At 46.8% G+C, this 25,246-nt stretch overlaps 1 protein-coding gene across 1 annotated transcript in view; it reads right to left on the reverse strand.

The window, feature by feature from the left end:
- Window positions 1-25,246, reverse strand: part of LOC147733934 (sodium- and chloride-dependent GABA transporter 2-like) — a 1,073,416-nt gene that overhangs the window by 739,113 nt on the left and 309,057 nt on the right. Inside the window, exon 6 of the mRNA XM_086952829.1 lies at window positions 22,791-22,923. Coding sequence (XP_086808955.1) covers window positions 22,791-22,923 — 133 coding nt within the window. The remainder of the gene's footprint in view (window positions 1-22,790; window positions 22,924-25,246) is intronic.

The following is a 25,246-nucleotide window of genomic DNA, read 5'->3' on the forward strand; positions in this document are numbered from 1 at the left end:
AACTTCTATCTGCACCCACGTAACAAAAACAAAGGGAGTCAACAATTAAAGGAGGAGCTGGTGAAAATTATAAAAGAGGATACAACAAATAACTGAATAATTACAGGGGACTTCAACCTAAACATGCTGAGGAAACGAGTTGACGACATCAACTCAGTGGAGGATCCATTTGCGTGGGAGGAAATGTCCCAAGACATCAGCATAGATGGAAGACTCACAAACACCTCAAAAAATCTGTTGTCGTTCTTAGAGCAACTGGGCTCACGTGCATTAAACAGCAGATTTCCTGGAGATCGCCCACAAACAGCAACATTTAACAGTGCATCAACAAGGTCCACAATTGACTACACATTCTGCTCTCGCCATATGTTCACAAGAGTAAAAAACTATTGCATTGGAAGCGTAGATTTCAGTGACCACTTATCCTAAGAAATCATGATAGCAGATCAATCATTATATAAACTGACCCCAGCAAACACAATCTGCTCAGAATACTCCATCAACGAAAGAAGAGTAACATGTAGAACCAATGATCCTGAGGGGATTCCTCTCTTCAGCAAAACAACTCTGGGAAAAAGGGAAAGCAGCCAACCCCGACATAATTGTAGGCTCGGAGGCATTCACAAACGCCCTACGTAATAGCTACGGAGATTTAAAAGGCCACTCTCGAAACAGGAGAATAAAGTGCTATCAAAACCTACAGTCAGGCTCCACCCTACGTAACAACGTCAAATTAAAACAGCTAAAAGTACAGATAAACTACACACTGCGGAGGCTGAAAAATGATCACTCAGCACTGCAAGAACTGCGGCAGTTAAAAGCTACCCGTAAAAAACTTATATGGCAAGATAAAAAGGAAGCAGAGGAATCTCTTTGGGCTACACTTATGTACGATATTAAAAGCAACAACAGCGCACAGTTTTGGAAAAAGATTAATGCCCTATCTAACCCGCAAGGTCAGCACATCAGCTACAATGTCACAGAAGATGCTCGGATAAGCTACCTTGAATCTCATTTTAACAAAAAACAGACTCCCCAAATTGGCTTAAACAACCTTGCGCCCAGCACGGAAACCCACCTGCACCAGCAAAACCTCAATGCAGAACATGGTCAGAACCTCACATTCACAAATAACTAAGTTTACAAGAGAATCTTGAAGGGTAGACGTGAGGGAGCTCCTGGCCCAAATGGGATCCCGCCTATACTATTCAAACAAGATCCTGAATTTTGGGCCATAGTCCTAAAACCGATTTTTGATAAAATCCTACAGACATCAAATAATACCATCATCATGGAGGGGCTCAATAATCTCACCCATTTACAAAAAAGGAGCGACCCAAAGAGCTATCGGCTGGTAACTCTTCTGGACAATGAGGCCAAATATTATTCCGGGGCACTTGTACAAGAATTAACAACATGGAACACAGATCCGCCCTCTCACTAATTATTGACACTGCACTTGTAATCAAACAGCCTCTATACATCTGCTTCATCGATTACAGTTCAGCATTTGATCATATAAACAGAAATATTCTGTGGCAAAAATTAAAAATGTTAGGTATCCCACCATTACTCCTGAGACAACTAATCCTTCTGCATAGTAACACCTGGGTACAAGTAAAGTTGGGGGCAGGAGACCACTTATCAGAAAAGATTAACACACCTCAGGACTAAAACATGGTTGCGTACTTGCCCCAAAACTTTTTAATCTATTTATGGCCGAGCTTTCAGTCCAACTGAATGGAATTAATGCGCATGCCCTGAAGCTAGGAGGTTGCCAGCTATCTAACATTCTATACGCAGATGACTTAGTACTCATCAGCCGGACACCCATAGGACTACAACGCCTGCTGGACACTACATCTCAATACTCAGACATCAATAGACTAAGCATTAACCAAGATAAAACAAAAGTCATGTGTTGAAATCAACGGAAAATAAAAACAAAGAATAACTGGCACCTGGCAAAAGTTAAGCTTGAAGTCATTCAAGAATATAATATCTGGGGGTCATGGGTGATAGCAATGGCAACTACAAAGCACAATGCGAGGCAATAAAAAAGAGGGGATTAACAACAGCGATTGCACTAGGAAACCTGAAAAATATAACCGCTGGGCCAAGTTTTCTTCCTCTGACCAAGGTGATACAGGCCAAATTTATTCCTCAATTACATATGGAAGCGAAGCCATGAGAGGGAGGGACGCTGAAACATTGAATGGCATCATTGCTAGAGCGCTGAGAATAATATATGGGTTGCCTGGATACACATCTCCTGAGCAAATGCTGCTTGAATTTGGGATACAAAGACAGGAGCTAACCAGAAAAGGAGTTTTTGTTAAAACCTGGTTCAAGATCAAAAAAGGGCAGCCAGAAATACTAAACATCTACTTGTGGAGAGAAGTAGAAACCACAGAAACCTGCCCAGCTAGACACTTCTTGGACACTGCACTGGACCAGCTAGGGTTACGGCAACTCTGGGCAACGTCGGGGACTATGGCAAGCTTAAGAAAAATTGTGAACAACATGGTTAAAAAAGAGTCCATTGTACAAGACAAAGCGGCCTTGACAGAGCGTTCACATGGCTGGCTCACTATTCAATCTTACAGTGAAGCGTCTCCTCAAGCTTACCTACTCGCTAACTTCTCTAAATCCACCAAAGAGAAGTTTCTGAAATCCAGGTTAGGTTTATTGCCACATCGGTAACTGTGTTTTTAAGTATACATTTTTTGTACATATAAGCCTCAAAGGAAAGTATCAATAGGCTACTTACCCTTGTACAAACTAATGAATGTTGAGACGGGACTATGCAGTACAAACATGCATTTATCAACCTGCCTTTATTCTGTAGCTAAGACTCTGACAAAAGGGGCAATTCTGTCTCATGAACTGCTGCTAACCTCAACTGATAAAAATGAAGAAACTAGTCTATGGGTCATCAAGGTTGGGGGAGTGGATCCGTTCCGCTTTTTAACTGTGGTCATCAGCCTCTTTTAAAATTATGTTTTATTGCTTATAAACGACGCTCCATTTTTTGTAATGGTTTTAATTAACTGCACAATAAACATATTTACTTACTTACTTGCATGTATTGTGTAGTAACATTGAAAAACTACGAGTCTGTCTACACTTTTGATTGTTTTGTAGTTGACATGTGACATGCACCAAAATGAGTTTAAAATGGCTGCTTCTGACTTGTGTAAATATCGGTGAGCAAGGCTGCAAGGACAGCTGCTGAAACACGTTCGAGTCAGGCCGAAATAAACTAATTTTCAGCCAGCTACACAAGGTGTTGTCATTATGTTTTAGGCAAAATAACGATAGCTTGGAGGGTATATTATGGGGCTGCTCCTGTGGGGTCTGGGTGACGACGCAACTCTTGAGGCAGGCAGCGGTTTATACGCAGGAGAGAGTTGTGGAATATAAATATATATATATATATATATATATATATATATACACAGTAAAACAGTAAAAGTAAAGTAAACAAGTTTTTATTTGGTTTGGTACTCCACTGAGGACCACAAATAATATATAAAATTCGATTATTACAGCTTTTAAAAGTTCTCATGTTAATACATAGATAAAAGAGGTTTTAAAAATGTATAAAGTTTATAACAAACTAGTTCATTAGGGGGAGTTTTGCAAGCGATAATCAATTCCTTGACGGTGGTGATGCGGCATCTGAGATATATAGGATACAGATGTTTTGCTCTCGCCGCTATTACTTTTGAGTTGGGGCACATGAACAGTAGATGCTCTAAGTCCTGCTCCCCGCCGTTACATAGGCTGCATATTGGTGACTCGTTTTGATGCCATTTTGATGTTAAAGTTTGGGTGGGTAGAATGCCCAACCGGAGCAGGATGATTAATCTCCTAGCGCCATGAGTGAGATTAAAATCTATATAGTTCTGGCTTTTCTTAAATACCACTGATTCAGCAAAGTTTTTATATATACTTAATTTGGCGCAATGCGATAAGTCAAGGTCAAAGCTTAGTCTTGGGGTATAGCATTTTAAAAAGAGTTTTAGTTGAGGCGGTGTCCAAGTCAGCAACAGATCAGTACTAATATTCGCCAGTTTGAAGGCGAAAGACGTGTTTTTATAAAAATACGTGCTTCGTAGAATCACTATCAAAGGTCTCTGTTTTAAGCGGGGAGCGAAGTGTACCTTCCTTTGCATGGAGCAGGTTGTATGCCCACCTAATGATGTTTGCGATACCTCGAGAGTAAGAGCTCGTAAGCGATAGTTCAAGGCGGAGCGCTTGTACTGGGATAGACTGCGCTACTTTTAGCATTTTCCTCAATATTTTTCCTTCTTTTAGGTCCAGGAATGTCCACTGCTTTATAGGAATGTATTCCAAGGCATATGATAAAACTGCAGGGATCTTCACACTGTAGACTTTAAGCAGGGAGGAAAAATTTATATTTCCCGAGGCCGCGTATAACCTTAGCAGTGCTCCTGCATGCACCTCTGATTTTCTCGACAAGTTTAGAAACTGGCGGTTGTTTTTTAGTGACTTAGTGAAGATCCTACCCAGATAGGTATACTCCTCAACTTCTTCGATTTTTTCGTCACCAAGTGTCCAACAATACTTACTGCTTTTTTTCTTCCCTGAGAAAGAGATTATTTTTGTTTTGGTTAAATTAGGTATTAGAAAATTTTCCTTAGTATACTTATACAGGGCATCCAGATCGTTTTGCAGTCCAAAGGGTGTTTGGTCCAACACTATAATATCATCAGCGTAAAGTAGGGGATGAATTTTTTGGGCAGCTACCTTTGGTGGGAAGTTTAGTTCTCGCTGTAGATGCTGCGGCAAATCGCTGAGATATAAGGAGAACAACAATGGGGCAAGGAGGCACCCTTGCTTGAGTCCGTTGGGGGTTGGGATCGGGTTAGTCAGGCCCTTTTCCCTCCCCATTTGTACTTGGCACCAGGTGTCTGTATGCAGTGCAAATATAATTCATAACAACTGCTCAGGGATTCCTAATTTCCTCAGTTTTTTCCATAGGGTCGCTCTATCCACTCGGTCGAACGCTGTGGTAAAGTTGATGAATGCTGCATACACAGGCTGGGATTTAACTACCACGTATTTGTCAAGGATAGTCTGTAACATTGCGATGTTGTCTAAGACTGAGTGCTTTGGCCTAAAGCCTGCTTGGTATAGCGGGGTCAGTCCCTGTGTGAAAGCCCGTTTTTTTAGTTGATCCAGAACCTCTGCAGCAAAGATCTTTCCCGTAGCATCCAGTAGTGCTATCTGCCGGTAATTGCCAGGCTGTTGTCTCGGTCCCTTTTTATGTATTGGTATGACGATGCTACCCTTCCAAGATTGCGGCAATTTTCCTGTATTGAGGATGAAATTGAAGAGGGGAGATAATATCGTGCTCCATCCCTTTGGGTCTGTCTGAAGGACCTTAATAGGTATTTGATCTGGGCCGGTGGCTCCTGTTGTTCTTGCCTTCCTTATATGCATTTCTGCGGAAAAGGGGCACACAGTACCAATGGGTGAGGTGATTTCTTCGCAGTTGTTTGTGGGAGTTATAGGCCTTTCATAATTAGTATTTAATTTATACAAGTTGGTCAAATATATCTCCAATTCTTTAGGGGGAACTGGGATAGCTTGTAAGGCCTTTTTTGTGCCTGTTTCTTTAGCGATTAGTGACCAGTAAGTACGTTGGTTGTACTGTTTTGCCGCTATCCGCAGGTCAACCCAATTTTCATCTTGTGTTATATTTTTTTGCCGTTGTTTCTCCCTCTTGCGTTGGTTCTTTAATTTATTAATTTCTGCTTGTCTAGATATAGAGGGCTCCAGGAACTGCGTTCCTATTGATTTATTTAACGTTTTTGCGCTTGTAGATGGCCTACTAGTTTTAATTTTGAGTCTTGCTGGTACTGCTTATTGCAATTTGTGTTGGAGCGTTTGTTTTAATGTCTCGATTATCGTCTCAAAGTTTGTTACTGGGTTGGAGGAATGGATTGCTTGAAGGAGCTGCTTAGTATTTACTAGAGTGGCGACTTTATTGAGTGTAGAGGAATTCCAATATATCTGCCTTTGGTTTGTCTTTACCGTAACTGCACTGTGTTTAAACATGATGTGGCTTGTTGGGCAAGTGGTCGTTGTCCATTGGGTGTGTAAAGCCTACCACCAGTATGGAGTAAGGCAGAAGCCTACTAAGGATATTTAAAAAGGACCACACGCAGCAAGGCGCACACAGCGAGGCACTACCCTGGCAGGCTAACAATCAAGCCACAGCCACAAGCAGCGGCCCGAAGTGCCTAAGGAACCAGAGGAATCAGAGGAATCCAGAGGCAAGAAGCGTGTACCGAAGCTTGGACCTCCAGCAGCAGTACAACGGTGAGAGCGGCATTGGGGGTTACGGGGAAGGGGACAGGAGCGAACAACAGCCAGCAATATTTCCATTCCCCCCGAAATCCCCCTGAACTACCTCCTGTTGCCCCACCTAGTGCATCACCTCTGCTACCGACTCAAAATCGCAGAGACGGCGAGTGTGATGGTAAAATTCAGCCCCTACCACGCTTGATAGGGCTGAGCGACAAGCTACGAGTGTCAGAGTGCAGAGCGCTGAACACAGAGCGCTGAACACAGATCCCCCGTCCCAGTGGCAGAGGGTCGGCTTGGGTGGCAGGGACGCCAAGAGCACTAAGGAGGAGCAAGCCTTAATGCGATAACCGACAATTGATAACCTACTATCGGAAAAATACTATCAATAGCCCTGGTGCTAGGAAATGGCTTTTAAGAAACTGAGATCACGAACCATCTTGATGAAAAGAATGGGGACAGAAGAGGCAATTAGGAAGACCACTAACAAAGCGGTGAAAAGTGCAAGGATAACAGGAACCCCCGGAATACGAAAGTATTTTACAACATTTACCCCGGACGGGCTAGTAGTAAAAAATCAGTCAAACCTAGCTATAACAGCTGAAATAATGGAGGATGAAAAAGACAAAGAGGGAAGTGCACAAGCCCTCCCCAAAGAACTTACCTTAATTACATCTGAGGTTGACCAAATAACCCCCTCAACAGATTTCGAGGACTCATCCCCGGAAATAGAGTCAATCGGCCAAATAACATTGGACTTATCTAATATTCAACATAGTCCCGACCATATCTCGATGCGTCCTGAATCAACCGTTAAGAAAGGAGAATTAGATCTGGGACCTCAAGAAGAGCCCGATGTCATACATAATAGCACATTACAAAAACCCTTGGACAGAGAGGGTCTCCTGGAATATTCTCCGGACCTCTTTACGTTCAAGTCCACCAGCTTAACGAACAATAATACTCCAGTGTCGAAGTCTCTTTTCACACTGCAAAAAATCCTGGACGAGGTCCTCGCCCATCTAGGTGATATCTTGGAGAACTCGGACCAAACACTTGATGTGCAAATAGGAATTCTAAAATTCCTAGTGGAAGAAAAAAGGAAAAAAGAACAAACCGAGATAACCAAAGTAAAGGGAATATCTGACAACTGTGAAGAGGTAACAAATAACATCAAAAGCACCAGCCAATTAGTGCCGGCGAAAAGAGAAATGGGTACACAAACCGGTAATAAATCATGCAAGGGACCAAAAAGTAACCAGTGTAAAACTACAGTATATTCCCTAAAGAAACTCTTTAAAGAAGAAACCAATAGCGAATCTAACCTACATCCTATATTCAGGAAGCCCACAAACAAACTTATCATGGCCAGTCCTGTCATGGACCAAGAAAGAAAGGATAGCACTGGCATAAATGGCGAGGATGCGCAGGATTTACAAAATATAAAAAAGAAGCAAGTGGAAAGAAAGAAAAAAAGGGGAAAGCCGCTAAGAAGATTTAAAAAGAAAAAAACGCAAAAACTCAAATTTCAGAAGACCACCACCCCTCCCGACGCCCACCTTGATCATGAAGAAAGTATAAAATCGCCCATATCACTAAAGAGAATAAATCAAAACTTGATGGAAGAATCTAATAATAAAATTCCCCAACAAAACCCGTTAAACCCAAGGGCAAAAGACTTTCTTTATGACCCAGTAAGCCCTGCACTAAGAGTTCATTTTAAAGGATCCGAAGACTACCGGAAAAAAAACCCACCACAAGAAGATTTAATATCGACGCACCTGCAAATAACTGAGCTTTTTCCAACAGATGAAGCCCCACTCAACCGAGGCCGTATTATTAACCTCCTTCAACGTATTTTGCCCCTACAAACTTTAACACGAAAATAAATCAACTTAGTAACCTTCCCGGATAAAGAAAAAATGGAAACCGCCGTGGTAGAATTTTGGTCACCAGTGCTCCCGGGAATTATTCTGAAAGAAAAAGAGACTCTTCATAAATGTGGCTACGACTTGACCTCAATACAGAAATCTACAGATGGTAAACCGAGAAATCTGCCTAAGGGATCTTTACAAAAAACCCTTTATCAGCAAAACAAAAAAACTAATAACATAGGCGACTCTGCAGATCATCTAGTTATCTTAGTAAAGGACGGGGAGAGAGAAATCTGGAGCCAAAGTTCCAAAGATAAGGATACAGTAAATGTAGATCAGTCTTGGTTATGGATTGCAGAGACTCTAAACAACAAAAAACAAGCACGGAATAAGAATCGCTCAGTTTGGCAGTGGCCTACTGATATCATCTTGAAACATAGCAGGGAAAACACCAGAAAAGATGATGGAACTGACGAAAAGCCAACCAGCTATAATGGCAATACAAGAAACTTGGTCAACAAAAAGTTTTTACCAGGAGGGGTATTTCACTTACGATATCCCAGCGCAGGAAGTTGGCAGAGGCCATGCGAAGGGAGGTATAGCAATCCAATTAAGCGAAGAGTACAACTGGGCCCAAGAAATTATCTCTACAAAATCTAACCACTTTCAATGTATTAAGATCATGCTGGGGTTAGACACTTCAGAGCTGCAAAAAAACTTTTTGCTTTTCAACGTATATATCCCCCCTGGACAAAAAAACGACGGCTATTTGTTGAAATCTTGAAGGGTATCCAGCTAATAACAGAAATTCAAGCCTATCTCCCTTTTATAATTATGGGTGACCTCAATGGAAAACTATCTAACACAGAAATATCGAAATGGGCAAGCTGGTATAAGGAGGAAGCTCTTGAAATTTCAGTGCCATTGATCCCGACCAGAAGCAAGGCTGACAAAAGGGGGAAAGTATTATTACAATCACTACCTCTACTAAATGGAACTATCCTAAATGGAAATGTGGAAGGTGACATCCTTGCGTCTTATACGAGACAGGGAACGAACTCCATATCAATTTTGGATTATATGATCTGCAGCTTGGATATGTTTGGGTCTGTTTCAAAGCTTCAGATTCACTTTGTCCAAGGAAGCAACCATGCCATCCTGGCTTTACACATATATATATGCACATATATATGTGTCCAGTCCACCAAGATCGCCTACACTTGCAGGACAGTCCTGTTCACGTAACAGTGGTGGTATCAGAAAGTCAATCTCCACACTCGAAATGAAAACAGGCAACACTCACAGGATACTTGCTGGTACTCTGTTGCAAATCACCAACAAACAAGTTTCGGCTTCACGCCTTTGTTACACACAAGATGATCATCCAATGAAATGTAAGTATGTGTGTATAATTGTCACTTAAAAGATAAATGTACAGACATTGACAAAGGCATCATGCCGAAACACGTGTGTTGGTGATGAAAATATTAGGCCTTCCTGAGGGATGATCAGAGGCCAAAACAGCTGGATTCTAGTTTTTTGGCTTGGGCTCTGTTAGACCCGTCTGCTTCTGAGAGTCCCCTCACCACTATGATTTCTTTGTTCCCCTGTACCTCCCAAAATGTGTCGCTTTTCTTTGTCTACCAGGACCTTTTGTATGCTGTTTCATGGGGCTGGATGTTCCTTGACGCCCAGTTGTTCACAAGGTTTTTGGCACCTATTTACAAGGCACCTGGCGAAACCTGTGACAGTATAGACTGGGATTGGCAACCTGTGTGATTGGCCTCAAAATGGTGGCCATCCTTTTTCCTCATGTGAGTGACTCCCCATGGAGCCTCCATGAACCTTGACCTTTCAAGGTTTTGGCGCCCTTTTACTTGGCGCGCATTCCTGACAGGAATTTCTTTATTTCCCTCAGGTACACAAAATGGCTGCTCTAGAACCCCAGTATGGTGGCTGTTAGGGTCCCAAATACCTCTCAGAAGTGCCATGTCATTGGCCTGGCCCAAAGAAGGTTCTAGAACCTACTGGCACGAGCCAGCACCTCAGAGCACTGGCTATATAAGGTCCAGTCCCTGGCGGCCATTTTAGATGACCAGAAGACTAGATAGGATAATGATGTTCCAGATCTAGGTGAAGAAGGAGATTCCAGACTTGACACCAGATTGACACCTGCCCTGTTGACCCCTGAAGCGGCTAGTAGCGCGGGCAGTAGAGCAAGCAAGGGTCACTGGCGTGGATCCTGACTGGCGTTCCAGTCAGTTGTGTGTGCGGTGACCTCGCGCCTACAGCGCCTGCCCAGCGAGTGCCTCGTCACCCCCAAGAGATTGTGGCCGTTTTCGTGTGCCTTCCTCGCCCCCCCGGTGGTGAATTATGACAGACTCGGGTCGCGAGGCGAGAGCAAGTTCGCCGCGACCGCGAGTGTCTTCTGTGCCTCCTTGTGACAGGCGCCTCCAGCGAGGAGCTCGGAAGTCTCCGAGCTCCACCGGCGTAGAGTGCTCCTGCGCAGACTGAGGTGAGGTGGTGCGCCGGGGCGGGGAAAGGCCGGCCTTCGTTGGGCGGGACTACTGTCTCTGCCCCTCCCCAGTGAATCAGCGGCTGTAGCTGTGGGCAGGAACCATCCCTGTTTGTGGAAGTCGGAGGGAGGTCCGTGGAGGCCCTGAGAACCCGTCGCTGGCGAGAGAAGTGCTGAACCCGACTGAATCGCTTTTCGATTGCAGCCGATGTGAGGTGGGCCCGTTTCTTCAGGTGGGAAGCGGTGATATAAAGGAACTGTGAACCGGCATTTATTTGACTGAGCGCGAAGATTGTGTGACTTCTTTGGCAGCCCCGTTCGTCAGTCTAAAGACTTTGAACTGGTGCCGCCTGAGTGCTAGCAGTGGTAAAGCCCCTAGGCGCGCTTAGACCCCACCGGCAAACAGAGATCTCAACCCGGTGGCAGCCGAGTGTAAATGAAGTGTTCACTGTCTTTCCTTGCCTTTTAGATACACGCGCATAACCCCCGTGTGATTCTTAAAGAGTCCCAACACTCCTTGTGTGCCCAGAGAAGCCTGTGTACATTATTGGTTAAATCGTCATAAACTGTAAGAGTTATCTTTCCAACCTGAAATGTATTTGCAAATGTAGTGTTCCTGAAGTATTTAGTTGGTGGCAGCGATATCAGAATAACCTGTAGATGTTTATTTAACTGGACCAGTAATTATTCTGCAATACAGAAAGTGATATTTATTCTATTTATTGAAGATATTTATTCCCGATATTTATTATATTTATTGAAGACATTTATTCCTGATATTTATTCTATTTATTGATGAATGGTAATCCTGAGCTTATTTATTGTATTTATTCCACAATCGAAACCCAGCAAATTGTGGCCAAGAGAAATGTAAATGTGCTTTCCTAATTTATCCCCATTCACAACAGAGAATTTTTACATAAAGGAATCGTATTTTTCTACAACAGTGGTGTGGTGTCCTTCTTTTTGGTGGTTGTACAAGGAGATATTATTGGGTCAAAGCCGGCTTAACACAATAGCCTTCACTTGCCTTGACACTTGAGCCAAGCTACCCCCTTTGTGCTGGGCTTGCCCATCGCAGGTCCAACATAAAATTGGTGCTCAGCGGGGGGGATTACGAGCCGTGCTTGTTTTGGACCCCATAATAATTCATTGTGCGCCACAGGTACACACCCGGAGTTTTCTCCCAGCGGCCCTCCAATTCAATATTTTGTTTTTTCCAAATTCTTTTTCTGGAGGTGGGTGGAGGTGACCCTCAGAGTTCCTATCCTTGTAACCTACTTCGAGGTGGTATTCCACACTTTTCACTGACAAGATGGAATTCGATATGTCAGAGCTGGAGACCTATACTGTGGCGCAGCTCAAGGAGTTCTGTCAGGAAAGGGGAGTGTTCGTTAGGCGAGGGGCCAAAAGAGAGGAGCTCCGTATTAGTCTGCGAGCCTGGGTGGAAGCGCATCCGGAGGGAACGGTAGAGGAGGAGGGGTCAGACAGGGGTACTGTCGTTGAGAGGACTGCGGAATGTCCCCTGGGGGTGGGTGAGATGATAATCAGCCCCAAGGTAGCCTCACGGGAGGGCAGCAGTGCATCAACAGGAGGGTTGTCAGAGACCGAGTTAGCTGACAGAAGAGAGGAAAGACAATTGAGGTGGGAATTAGCCAAGCTGGAGATGGAAGGGAAGAGGATGGAACACGAGATCAAGCTACGAGAGCTCGACCTCAGGGCCCATAACATCACTCCGGAGGGTGTCGAGTCTAAGGAATTTGCCAGGGAGCTCAGGCCTCACTTACCCAAGGACGTGGTCGCCAGTTATACCGCTGGAGATGACATAGCTAAGTGGCTGGCAGCCTATGAGGTCTCCTTAAGAGCCCATGGGATCCATGAGAAGCATTGGGGTGGTGGATTGTATCGCTACATGCCTCCTACAGGTAGGGATGCCCTATTGGCCCTAGACCGGGAGGATCAGGTAGACTACCCCGCCATGAAGGTGGCGCTCATCAGAAAGTTTGGGTTGACCCCAGAGAAATACCGGCAGAGGTTATGGGGCAGCCACAAACTGAGCTCACAGAATTGGGTTGACTTCCTGGATTATGCCAAGAAAGCCCTGGATGGGTGGGTCCAAGGTAGTGAGGTGGAAGACTATCGAGGGTTGTACAATCTCATACTCAAGGAACATCTACTCGAGAAATGTCTTCCCGAGCTGAGGCAGCACCTGGGAGACAGCAAACTTACTTGCCCCCGTAAGCTTACTGAGGAGGCGGACATCTGGGTAAGTACCCGAGTGTCCACGAAGGGGACGGGAGGAGATTCTCAGAAGTCCGGACAGGGCGCTCCCCAGAAGAAAGAGGGGGGAGATAATAAGAAATAGGAGTTCTCCAAAGGCCCCCAAAATAACTTTAAGGGGAAAAGTTTCTTCTCCAACTCTAAGGCTAGCCCGCAAAAGAACCCTAATCCTTTCCAGAGTCAGCAGCCAAGGGTTGTCCATTGCTTTGAGTGCAGTGGTGTTGGACATTATAAGGGAGACGCGAAATGCCCAAAGAGACCACCCCCTTCCACTGGAGGAAAGGCCTCAGGAGTTGCTAGTGTAGCGCTCGGGGAGGAGATGCCCTTAGTTAGTTAAGGGGAGGGAGTGGGCGGCTGTCACCTTAGTGTTCCTGGGTGATCGGGAGATGGTTCCAAAGATCCAGGTGCCCTCAAATACTACCAAGTATGGGCAATGGGTCACCATCAATGGCCATAGAGGGGAAGCTCTGAGAGATACAGGAGCCAGTATGACTATAGTCAGGAGTCATCTGGTGTCCTCAGAGCAGGTGATTCCAGGCGTACTTCATTCAGCCGCGATGGCTGACGGCAGAATGAGCCACTATCCCGTGGATGAGGTTTCCTTTGAGTGGGGAGGGGTTGCAGGTTCACTTCGAGTTGCCGTAAGCCCCACCGTGCCAGTCGATTGTCTGCTGGGCAATGATATGGAGCACAATGCTTGGAAGGAGGTGGAATACCGTACTCATTCTGAGATGCTGGGTACACCTGATTGGGCCTGTGTAGTACCAGGTCGGGGGCTGCTCGGGAGGAGAAGTCGCATGGGTTGGAGCCTGGAACAAAGGCCCACCCAGCTGCCGATGAGGGAGCATCTCGAGGACAGGAGGAGCCTGCCTCGATGTTCGTGCCCCGTGAGATGGATAGGCCATCGGAGGAGATGGACCCGGAGTCCGCGGAGGAGGACATGGTTCCGTTGGAGGATCTGCCTATCCCCGCTGAGTGGCGAGTGGAGGGGGGACCATCCAGGGAGGAACTGAGCAAGGGACAGAGGGAATGTCCCACCCTCGAGGGTCTGAGGCAACAGGCTGAAGCCCAGGCAGCAGGTAACGAGTCTGGGAACTATCGTGTTTACTGGGAGGATGGTTTCCTCTACAGTGAGCCCAGGGCGCCAGTGCATGGACTGTCACGGGCCCTGGTAGTCCCACAGTGTTACCGAGCCTTCCTATTAGAGTTGGCTCACGAGATTCCCTTGGCAGGACACCTGGGACAGGACAAGACCTTTGCACGGCTTGTCCCCCACTTTTATTGGCTTCGAATGAGGGTGGCGTCCGACACATACTGTCGGTCGTGTGTGTCATGCCAAGCCAGTGGGAAAACAGGGATGAAGCTGAAGGCTCCCCTGGAACCACTTCCCGTCGTTGGCACCCCCTTTGAAAGGGTGGGCATCGACATTGCTGGGCCCCTATATCCACCGACATCATCCTGTCACAGGTTTATCCTGGTACTGGTGGATCATGCCACAAGGCATCCAAAGGCAATACCTCTGAGAACCATTACTGCACCGGTAGTGGCGAAGGCCCTGATGGGGATCTTTACCCGAGTGGGATTCCCCAAAGAAGTTGTGTCTGACAGGGGGACCAACTTCATGTCAGCGTACATGCGGGCAATGTGGAAGGAGTGTGGAGTGACCTACCGGTTTACCACTCCTTATCACCCACAGGCCAATGGCCTTGTGGAGAGGTTCAACAAAACCTTGAAGGGTATGATCAGAAGTCTACCCGACAGCCTGCGGAGGAAATGGGACGTCCTCCTACCCTGTTTGCTCTTTTCTTACAGGGAAGTTCCGCAGAAGGGAGTGGGCTTTAGCCCCTTTGAGCTTTTGTACGGGCACCCTGTACGTGGACCTCTCAGCCTGGTGAGGGACTCCTGGGAAAAGTCTCCTCGGAAAGTTCCCCGGGACGTGGTGAGTTACATGCTGGCCTTCCGGAGCCAAATGGCTAAGTTGTGGAAGCAAGCTTCTGACAACTTGGAAGCCAGCCAGTCTGTGATGAAAGCGTGGTATGACCACAATGCTCACCCGGTGGAGATGGAGCCTGGTCAGAAGGTGTGGGTGATGGAGCCTGGAGAGCTGAGTACCCTCCAGGACCGTTGGACAGGTCCCTATGAGGTGTTGGAGAAGATGGGCAAGGCTACCTACTTGGTGGACGTGAAGACCCCTCGGACCCACATCGGGTGTTACATGCCAACCACCTCAAGCCCCACTACGAGAGGCCCGAAGTCATGTTGGTTATGGTGACTGACGGATCAGAGGAAGAGGACACCGAGCCTCTCCCTGACCTTTTTGCATCTCAAGAAAAGGATGGGTCGGTGGAGGGAGTGAAACTCTCGCCATCCCTTACTCCTGAGCAGCAGGAGGAATGTCGCCAGGTCTTGGGGTCATTCGCTCCTCTGTTCTCCCTTGTCCCGGGTAAGACCCACCTGTGTACCCATGATGTGGACACAGGAGACAGCCCACCTGTGAAGTCCAAGTCTTACCGGCTGTCAGACAAGGTGAAGGCCAGCATTCGAAGTGAAGTAGCTAAGATGCTGGAGCTAGGAGTCATTGAACCTTCGAGTAGCCCTTGGTCTAGCCCGGTGGTTTTGGTGCCCAAAGCTGCTCCACCTGGCGCCACACCAGAATTGCGATTCTGTGTGGATTACCGAGGACTAAATTCGGTAACCAAAACGGATGCTCATCCGATCCCTCTGGCGGATGAACTGATTGACCGGTTGGGAGCTGCCCAATACCTCAGTACCATTGACCTCACTGCAGGGTACTGGCAGATTCCCATGACTGATGGAGCCAAGGAAAGGTCAGCCTTGTCCACACCTGATGGACACTACCAGTTCTGCGTCATGCCCTTTGGGCTCAAGAACGCTCCTGCCACTTTTCAGCGGCTGGTGAACACGATCCTCACCGGGATGGAGTCCCTCTCTGCTGCCTACTTGGATGACATAGCTGTCTTCAGTAGCAGTTGGGAGGATCACTTGCAGCATTTGCAAGCCGTTCTCCAAGCTCTGGAAAGGGCTGGCTTGACGATCAAGGCCAGCAAATGTCAGATTGGACAGGGGTCGGTAGTGTACTTAGGTCACTTGGTGGGCAGGGGAAAGGTGCAGCCCCTTCAGGCGAAGATTGAGGCAATCATGGCCTGGAAACCCCCCAAGACCCAGACTGAGGTCCGAGCCTTCCTGGGCCTCACAGGTTACTACAAACGGGACATAAAGGGGTATGGCACTATCGTGGCACCCCTTACTGAACTCACGGCCAAGAAGCAACCCAGGAGAGTCATCTGGACGGAGGCTTGTCAGCGACCCTTCGACACTCTGAAACAAGCATTGTATAACGCTCCCATCTTGAAGGCTCCGGACTTTACGAAGGAATTCATTGTCCAGACAGATGCATCCGATATTGGCATGGGGGCGGTGTTATCGCAACTCAATGAAGAGGGTCTGGATCAACCCGTGGTCTTTCTGTCACGGAGACTGCATCCCCGGGAACAGAGGTGGAGTACCATTGAACGGGAAGCATTTGCGGTGGTCTGGGCACTGAAGAAGCTGCGACCATACTTGTTTGGTTCACACTTCCTTGTTCAGACAGACCACCGACCCCTTCGCTGGCTCATGCAGATGAAGGGGGAAAACCCCAAACTGTTGAGGTGGTCTCTCTCCCTACAGGGAATGGACTTTCGGGTGGAACACCGACCCGGAGTTGACCACGCCAATGCAGACGGTCTCTCCGGGTATTTCCGCCTTAGTGTTGAGTCCCAAGGGGTTGGGTAGCTCTCCCCACATTCAGCTGGGGGGGACGCGTGTTAGACCCGTCTGCTTCTGAGAGTCCCCTCACCACTATGATTTCCTTTGTTCCCCTGTACCTCCCAAAATTTGTCGCTTTTCTTTGTCTACCAGGACCTTTTGTATGCTGTTTCATGGGGCTGGATGTTCCTTGACGCCCAGTTGTTCACAAGGTTTTTGGCACCTATTTACAAGGCACCTGGCGAAACCTGTGACAGTATAGACTGGGATTGGCAACCTGTGTGAATGGCCTCAAAATGGTGGCCATCCTTTTTCCTCATGTGAGTGACTCCCCATGGAGCCTCCATGAACCTTGACCTTTCAAGGTTTTGGCGCCCTTTTACTTGGCGCGCATTCCTGACAGGAATTTCTTTATTTCCCTCAGGTACACAAAATGGCTGCTCTAGAACCCCAGTATGGTGGCTGTTAGGGTCCCAAATACCTCTCAGAAGTGCCATGTCATTGGCCTGGCCCAAAGAAGGTTCTAGAACCTACTGGCACGAGCCAGCACCTCAGGGCACTGGCTATATAAGGTCCAGTCCCTGGGGGCTATTTTAGATGACCAGAAGACTAGATAGGATAATGATGTTCCAGATCTAGGTGAAGAAGGAGATTCCAGACTTGACACCAGATTGACACCTGCCCTGTTGACCCCTGAGGCGGCTGGTAGCGCGGGCAGTAGAGCAAGCAAGGGTCACTGGCGTGGATCCTGACTGGCGTTCCAGTCAGTTGTGTGTGTGGTGACCTCGCGCCTACAGCGCCTGCCCAGCGAGTGCCTCGTCACCCCCAAGAGACTGTGGCCGTTTTCGTGTGCCTTCCCCGCCCCCCCGGTGGTGAATTACGACAGACTCGGGTCGCGAGGCGAGAGCAAGTTCGCCGCGACCGCGAAAGTCTTCTGTGCCTCCTTGTGACAGGCGCCTCCAGCGAGGAGCTCGGACGTCTCCGAGCTCCACCGGCGTAGCGTGCTTCCTGCGCAGACTGAGGTGAGGTGGTGCGCCGGGGCGGGGAAAGGCCAGCCTTCATTGGGCGGGACTACTGTCTCTGCGCCTCCCCAGTGAATCGGCGGCTGTAGCTGTGGGCGGGAACCATCCCTGTTTGAGGAAGTCAGAGGGAGGTCCGTGGAACCCCTGAGAACCCGTCGCTGGCGAGAGAAGTGCTGAACCCGACTGAATCGCTTTTCGATTGCAGCCGATGTGAGGTGGGCCCGTTTCTTCAGGTGGAAAGAGGTGATATAAAGGAACTGTTAACCGGCATTTATTTGACTGAGCGCGAAGATTGTGTGACCTCTTCGGCAGCCCCGTTTGTCAGTCTAAAGACTTTGAACTGGTGCCGCCTGAGTGCTAGCAGTGGTAAAGCCCCTAGGCGCGCTTAGACCCCACCGGCAAACAGAGATCTCAACCCGGTGGCAGCCGAGTGTAAATGAAGTGTTCACTGTCTTTCCTTGCCTTTTAGATACACGAGCATAACCCCCGTGTGATTCTTAAAGAGTCCCAACACTCCTTGTGTGCCCAGAGAAGCCTGTGTACATTATTGGTGAAATCGTCATAAACTGTAAGAGTTATCTTTCCAACCTGAAATGTATTTGCAAATGTAGTGTTCCTGAAGTATTTAATTGGTGGCAGCGATACCAGAATAACCTGTAGATGTTTATTTAACTGGACCAGTAATTATTCTGCAATACAGAAAGTGATATTTATTCTATTTATTGAAGATATTTATTCCCGATATTTATTCTATTTATTGAAGACATTTATTCCTGATATTTATTATATTTGTTGATGAATTGTAATCCTGAGCTTATTTATTGTATTTATTCCACAATCGAAACCCAGCAAATTGTGGCCAAGAGAAATGTAAATGTGCTTTCCTAATTGATCCCCATTCACAACAGAGAATTTTTACATAAAGGAATCGTATTTTTCTACAACAGTGGTGTGGTGTCCTTCTTTTTGGTGGTTGTACAAGGAGATATTATTGGGTCAAAGTCGGCTTAACACGGTAGCCTTCACTTGCCTTGGCACTTGAGCCAAGCTACCCCCTTTGTGCTGGGCTTGCCCATCGCAGGTCCAACAGGCTCCCATGGTGAGTTTACTGTCCAGTTTAATACCCAGGCTTTTCACATCTGGCTTGGGGGACAGACGATCCCCCAGGGTAGTGGAACAGTTTAGCTGGTTCCAAAGTGGCAAGCTGTTACCAACCCCCAGGATCTCAGTTTTGTAGCCATTTAACTTCAGACAGCTGTCAGTCATCCAATCAGTGACTTGCTTTAAGCACAAGTTAAGCTACTATGCGATAAGTCCAGTTTTAGGCGTGAGGGAGACAATGATCTGTGTTTCGTATGCATAAGACACTACAGAAAAACCTAGAGAGAAAATGATGTCTAACAGTAGACGAACATAAAGATTAATAAGTGTCAGGCTTAAGGAAGAGCCTTGGGGAACACCACATTTTAGGTGATGGGTGGTGGAAAAGTATGGGAAAAAAAAAATTATACCCTAGCACACGTCGTTTTCAAGAGACAATCTATTCAGAGGTTTGTAAAAACACACAACAAAGTGGATGGATTACATCAATTCTTTCTTCTTTTTAATCAGTCTCCCTGCTGTCAGGCGTTCTAGTTTTCCAAGCCAATACGTGTTTCATCGCCTCTTGTGAATTAGTACATGCGACTTGTTCACAGCTGTACGTATTCCCAGTATTATAGTATTTCATATGGCGATAATTCCAGTTCACATGGTCCTGTGGCGTGAGGTGAGCTCCCAAAATTATCCAAAGCAGTATTTGTAAGTAATAAGCAGTTCCGCCGCTACCCGGTCTCCAGAATCTCTTCTGCACGACCTGGCGCCTATCTCGCGTCCTCTGTCCCCACGCCGGTAAACTCGAGTGCGAGTCCCGGCATTTCTCATAACGTATGGCCCCTCGCTAATTTGAAAGGTTCTGTTGTTTAGAAAAGACGAGAGCCTTTGTAACGCCCGTCCTGTGATCCCTTCTACGTCCAACCTGCAAAGCAAGGTTGGGTAGGAAACCATGCCAAAATGCTGTATTTAAATCAAGCATAATGAGCAGCAGACCCATTTTGGTCAATACATTTTTTAGCTCCTCAGTGGCAATTAGGAGTGCTGTTTCTGCATACACCCTGATTGGAAACCCGTTTGAGTATGGTGTAGGATGTTATGAGATTCCTAAAATACAGACATTTATCACTTTTTCCAGAATTTTGCAAACACCAGGGAGGAGGGAAATGGGCCTACAGCTTTCAACTAACTCTGGGTCCAGAGTAGGTTTCTTTAATAGTGTTCTGATGATAGCGTGCTTCCAAATGTCAGGCACACAGCAGCTTTTCATGACTTATTTTATGTGTCAGTAAGTACCAAGAGAATGGTACCCCCCCCCCCCCCCTTGCAGCAGGATGTCTTGGGATGCAGGATCCAATGAGGAGCAGCATTTTACAGTTTTGTTACGGTCAGAATTCTCTCCTTGCTGAGCAGTGGGAAGAATAAAAGTTCTCACTGTGACCTATCCGCTGAGATCTTCTTGTTGATCATGTTCTTATAGTTCCATGCCCCAAGTGTGTCATAAATAAGCCTTGCTTTCCCAATAAAGTAGTTAGATCACAGTAGGTCTCAGAGGGCGCAGGCCTACACCTGTGATGCCAGGTTCAAGAAAGAGGTATCAATTTTGTAGAGCTCCGTCAGGGCTTTAGAGGAATTTTCAGTCCTAGCTGTAAAATCATACATCGGTGATTTCCTGAATGCATGCTGATACTTTTTTATGTGATTCTGTATGTTTCATGAGAAATAACCCTCTGCTTTATTTCCCTTATTTCACATTCTTGCTTTAGCTCTTTAAATTCTGCAGAAAACCATGGAGCTTTTGAATTAGGCGGAGCATTCTTGCTCAGCCTTAATGGAATAAACTTTTCTAGGGAAACATTTACCCAGTCCTTCAATGCAGTATATGATACGGAAATATCTCTGGGTAGTCCAGAAACTGCCTTGTGTGAGGCCAATTCTCATCATGCCGTGTCTAACCTAGTCCATTGTTGAGTAATCCTTGGTTGTGTTGTTATGGGGGCTTTATTGGAGGGAAAAGCGAATGATGAAGTGACCAGCAGACTGGAAGGGGGACTTTCGCTGTCATGCATGGAATATTTGTGAGAATTAGATCAAGTAGATGCCCTTTATTGTGAGTTGGTGACATAACCGATTGATGGAGCTGTATAGATGAGAGATCATGTATAAAAAGCACTATGCGTTCGCAGACTTTGACTTTGAGGTGCAAATTTAAGTCACCCAACAGTGTACAATTGAATTCGTGGCCTGCATGACTCACGGGTGAGGGTATGAGGGGTCATGCAGGGAGGGGGTCACCCCGGGGAGTTAATTTAATATTAAATAAAAAATATAACTTACCTTCCCGCCAGCTGGGTTCCGTGTCGTCTCTTCTTCTACCCTGCTCTCCTGCCAGAGGCAGGAACAGGAAGCAGGCAATCAGGCTCTCAGCCCTAATCCAGTCACAATGCTGCAAGCAGCGTTGTGATTGGTCGGGACGCTGCTCACCCAGGGTCTAATGGCCCAGCTGTAGCGTTCTAGTGTTGCGTCCCTTGGGGCGAGCATCCCTGGAAGCACCTCCGCACAATGTATCACTCTCTGGCCATGCGTGGCCAGTGAGCTTAAATAAAGGGGCCGGGGTCGCACGGCACTTCCGGCCCATACGACCTGCCACCAGTGTGTGTGTGCTTTATTAGTGTGCCAGTGTATGTGCAGGCCAACAAGCGTCCCCCAATCACCCAGCGCGACACCGGCCATGTTCTCCATATAGGTTGAATTGCAGCCTACATGGAGGAGGTAGAGTGTGCATGACTGGTTTGGTTGGCCCCAGATGGCCTACCAAACCAGTCATGCGCACTGAGGAGTGGGCACACCACTCCTCCCCATCTGCTTAGCCCTGCTTGCAGTGTAGCATCCCGAACAAGCAACCAAACGCTTCTGCTTTATCGCAGTACGAGAAGCAGAAACCTGAAATGATAGTTATTACCATTTTATGTTTCTGTTTCTCGCACTGCTAGAAAGCAGTGGGGCGACGCTCCTCCGCCCTAGTGGAGGAGACGCCCCTGTAAAATTGGCTTTCTGTGAGCTTTTTACAGCAAGAACATAGGGCAGAGCATGTAAGAATTCAGAGGCTGACCCAGGGGGTGATAGATAAGCAAACCAAAGAATGTATAAGTGTGGGAGAGTTAAATCATATAGGAGAGACTTCCACACCCAAGGATCATCATAGACATAAATGTTCCTTTAAGGTAGTTTTAAAATATCACCGCAACCCCACTCAAAATGCATACTCAACACAAAACCTGAGTTTGGCATGGTTAAAGTCTGTACCTTAACAGACATTGAACGTACGTTGCTTTAGTGCACAGTACACACACCATTTTGCTTGTCATTGAACAATCAATAAAATCGACAAACAAAGAACACACACAGACCACTGCCACACTTTAGTGCACAAATGTTGATGCACACTGCATGGACTACTCTCCCACTGTTGTACCTGCATGTGTCACAGCATAGTTACAGATAGCTATTTGCCTCTCATACATAAACCTACTTATCTATCATACTAGCTCAGCAATCTTATAATCCGGCTTCTCCTAGAACAGCTGCTTCTTCATAAGGTACTGTTTTACTGGGTGAAGCTGGAGTACTTCTCTCTTCTAAGGCCAACATTTCAGCCCACGTTGAATATGGAAGAGTCATTCTAATAGTGAACAGTTCCAAAACAATTTCAGGGGGTTCATTTTCATAGCAAATGGATATCATGCCAACCGAACCATGTAGAAATTAGGCGTGTGAACCATGGTACATTTTTTATTGCCCTCTAGTAACATGATATGTTGCTGTTGTAGTGTCTGTGATTTGTTGGTTTCTACTAGCATCCGAAACAAAATGAATCAGAATAAATGGATGCTGAGGTCTTACCTTTCCAGTAGATTTGACTCCTTTCCAAATGCAGAAGTAACAGATGATCCAGGCCAGGAGTAAGCACAAGGCCAGTTTCCACTGTATGCTGCCCATATTTTCTATGCCATCAGACATATGCAGGACATGCCTTCTGTTGAAGACAGGAAGGGGTCATGAAAATCATAATTTGAATATATATCATAGCTTCATTCTGCTTTATCCATCTTATAATCTTCCATTGAAAAGAATGTCAAATTACTTTCTATCTCAGTTAATTTTAAGCTTTTTCTAAAGATCTTCAACATGAATTCAACTCTTATTTTTTCCCATCAACCTACCTAAAGCTAATTACACTAGAATAACTGAAAAAAATAACACAGCTAACCCTCTTGTGGAGTCTTCCTACTGACATAGACGTCAGTAGAAACACCCGAATACTAGCATATGACCCATGCTTCCTGCCAAGGACTGTGAAAAACACCAGCCATTCTATATATTATGGACTCAAAGAATGGAACTTTTTATTTAACCAAACTACCCATTATGGACTGTATGGTCAAACATTCATGCACTGTGTAAAAAGCTGCATCACCTATTGTTACCTTTAGCTGAATGACCAAAGGGGATGTGGACGGAGTGTTGAACATTGCAAGCACTCACCCCCAGTCAACTGATCCGGGTTTTATCCATCATCATTCTTTAGCTCACTGTGCCACCCCAGTTTAGACATGGCCATATGCAAATCAGTCTGACCCTGTGCCGCATGGGAACAGTCAAACCCGAACTGCCAAGCCATGTCTTCCCTGTACCGGAAAAAAATATCCTGGGACCGGTTCTGGCTAATCAGCCGTCATCCGCCAGGCTAGCTTGAATCCAGTGGCAAAGTGAGCAAGGGACCCACGTCTGGGCATACCCTGCCACCTTAGGGAGAACAAAGCAAAACCAAAGGAGATGATGGACAGAGTGTTGAACATTGCAAACACTCACCCCCAGTCAACTGATCTGGGTTTGTACCATCATCATTCTTTAGCTCACTCCGCCACCCCAGTTCAGACATGGCCATATGCAAATCAGTCTGACCCTGTGCCTCATGGGAACAGTCCAGCCCGAACTGCCAACTTTAGCTGGATGACCCATTGTTTTTTCATCGCAGAGTCAACATCTGAGAGCCAAGGTGGATTTGTCTAATTTTTGTTCTGCTTCAACAGTAAAGTACACTGTAACGGGGCACCTGGGGCCTGGCACCCCGTTCCGAGTTCGGACTATGAACAGGAGGGAATGTCTAAGAACGAGGCTTGCACTAACCCCTCTTCTGTCACTCAGCAGACGGACTATCGAGGCTCGGGGGAGGACTTTTCCGTGATACCGGAGGATGATGGTGACTGGCCCTTTAACTGCCCCGGAGCTGCTGAGTGGGAGGAGTCCCGACACGACCGTCCGTCATCAAAAGAGGACGAGAGGAAGGACGAGGTGTGTTTGTACACCTGGAGTGAGGAGGCAGGGAGAGAACGACGAGAGCGAGACGAGAAGGAGACGAAGGAAACGCCAGGAAGCGGACGAGGAGCCGTGCCGGACCTGGAGACGCCAGGAGGCCAACGACCCCACGTGTCGCCCAGCCACTCACCCGGGGGAGGTGCGTGGCTCGTGCAGGTGCGTAATCGCCTCAGGGGTTGGGTGGGACGCAAGGGAGGTAATCCTGTCCCGTGAAACTTCCCTGGGTCCCGGTTCCCCTTCACTATCCCAAGCACCGATCCTATCCCCTCACGCCACTTCCCTGACACTGCAGACTGGGAGCACGCGTGGTTTGAAGTCCTCACTCCCTTTTCCCTGACACGGCGGATTGCCGAACAGAACTCTCACGAGTGCCCTTGTGTTTGTTTTCTTTTGGATACCTGGGAGGAAGCAAGGTCAAGACGGAACCCGAAGCAACCCCGACCCGACGGAGCCTGACAGGTCTTCGGAGGACGACCCTGCTAGAGAACCGACGAAGGCGAAGGTCGAGGAGCCGATCCCCCAGAAGAACACCCGTTTTGAGAAGGACTTGTTCAGATCATTTGTTGAGCTCAATAAAACCCGCAATAACCAAAACCCGCCTGTTGCCCTTCACTGTGAATCCTGCTCGCCCCGAAAAGCCTACATACACAAATCTTTTGGAATAGGGGAATGGTTTGCTTGTACCGACAAAACGTGCCCTAACTCATAACCTCATTCGCCAGTGTGTGGTGAGACAGGTTGGGGGCAGCTACATGTTTACTTCAGAGGCTCAGGTCATTTTACTTGTCCATCCAGGAAAAGGACCTACTGACACCTCATGTTCATTTTACTCAGTTACCCATTACGTGAGTCTGGCACACAGGTTGAGTTTGCCATGATGGGCTCGATAACCTATGTTTCCCTTAAAAATCCAGAAGTGCATTTGTGACAATGGGGCAAAGCATATCCATGATCTATGAGGCCTAGGAATCTGTGATGTA

This window comes from Lissotriton vulgaris, chromosome 1_2 (assembly GCF_964263255.1).
Source record: "Lissotriton vulgaris chromosome 1_2, aLisVul1.2, whole genome shotgun sequence".
Lineage (NCBI taxonomy): Eukaryota > Metazoa > Chordata > Amphibia > Caudata > Salamandridae > Lissotriton > Lissotriton vulgaris.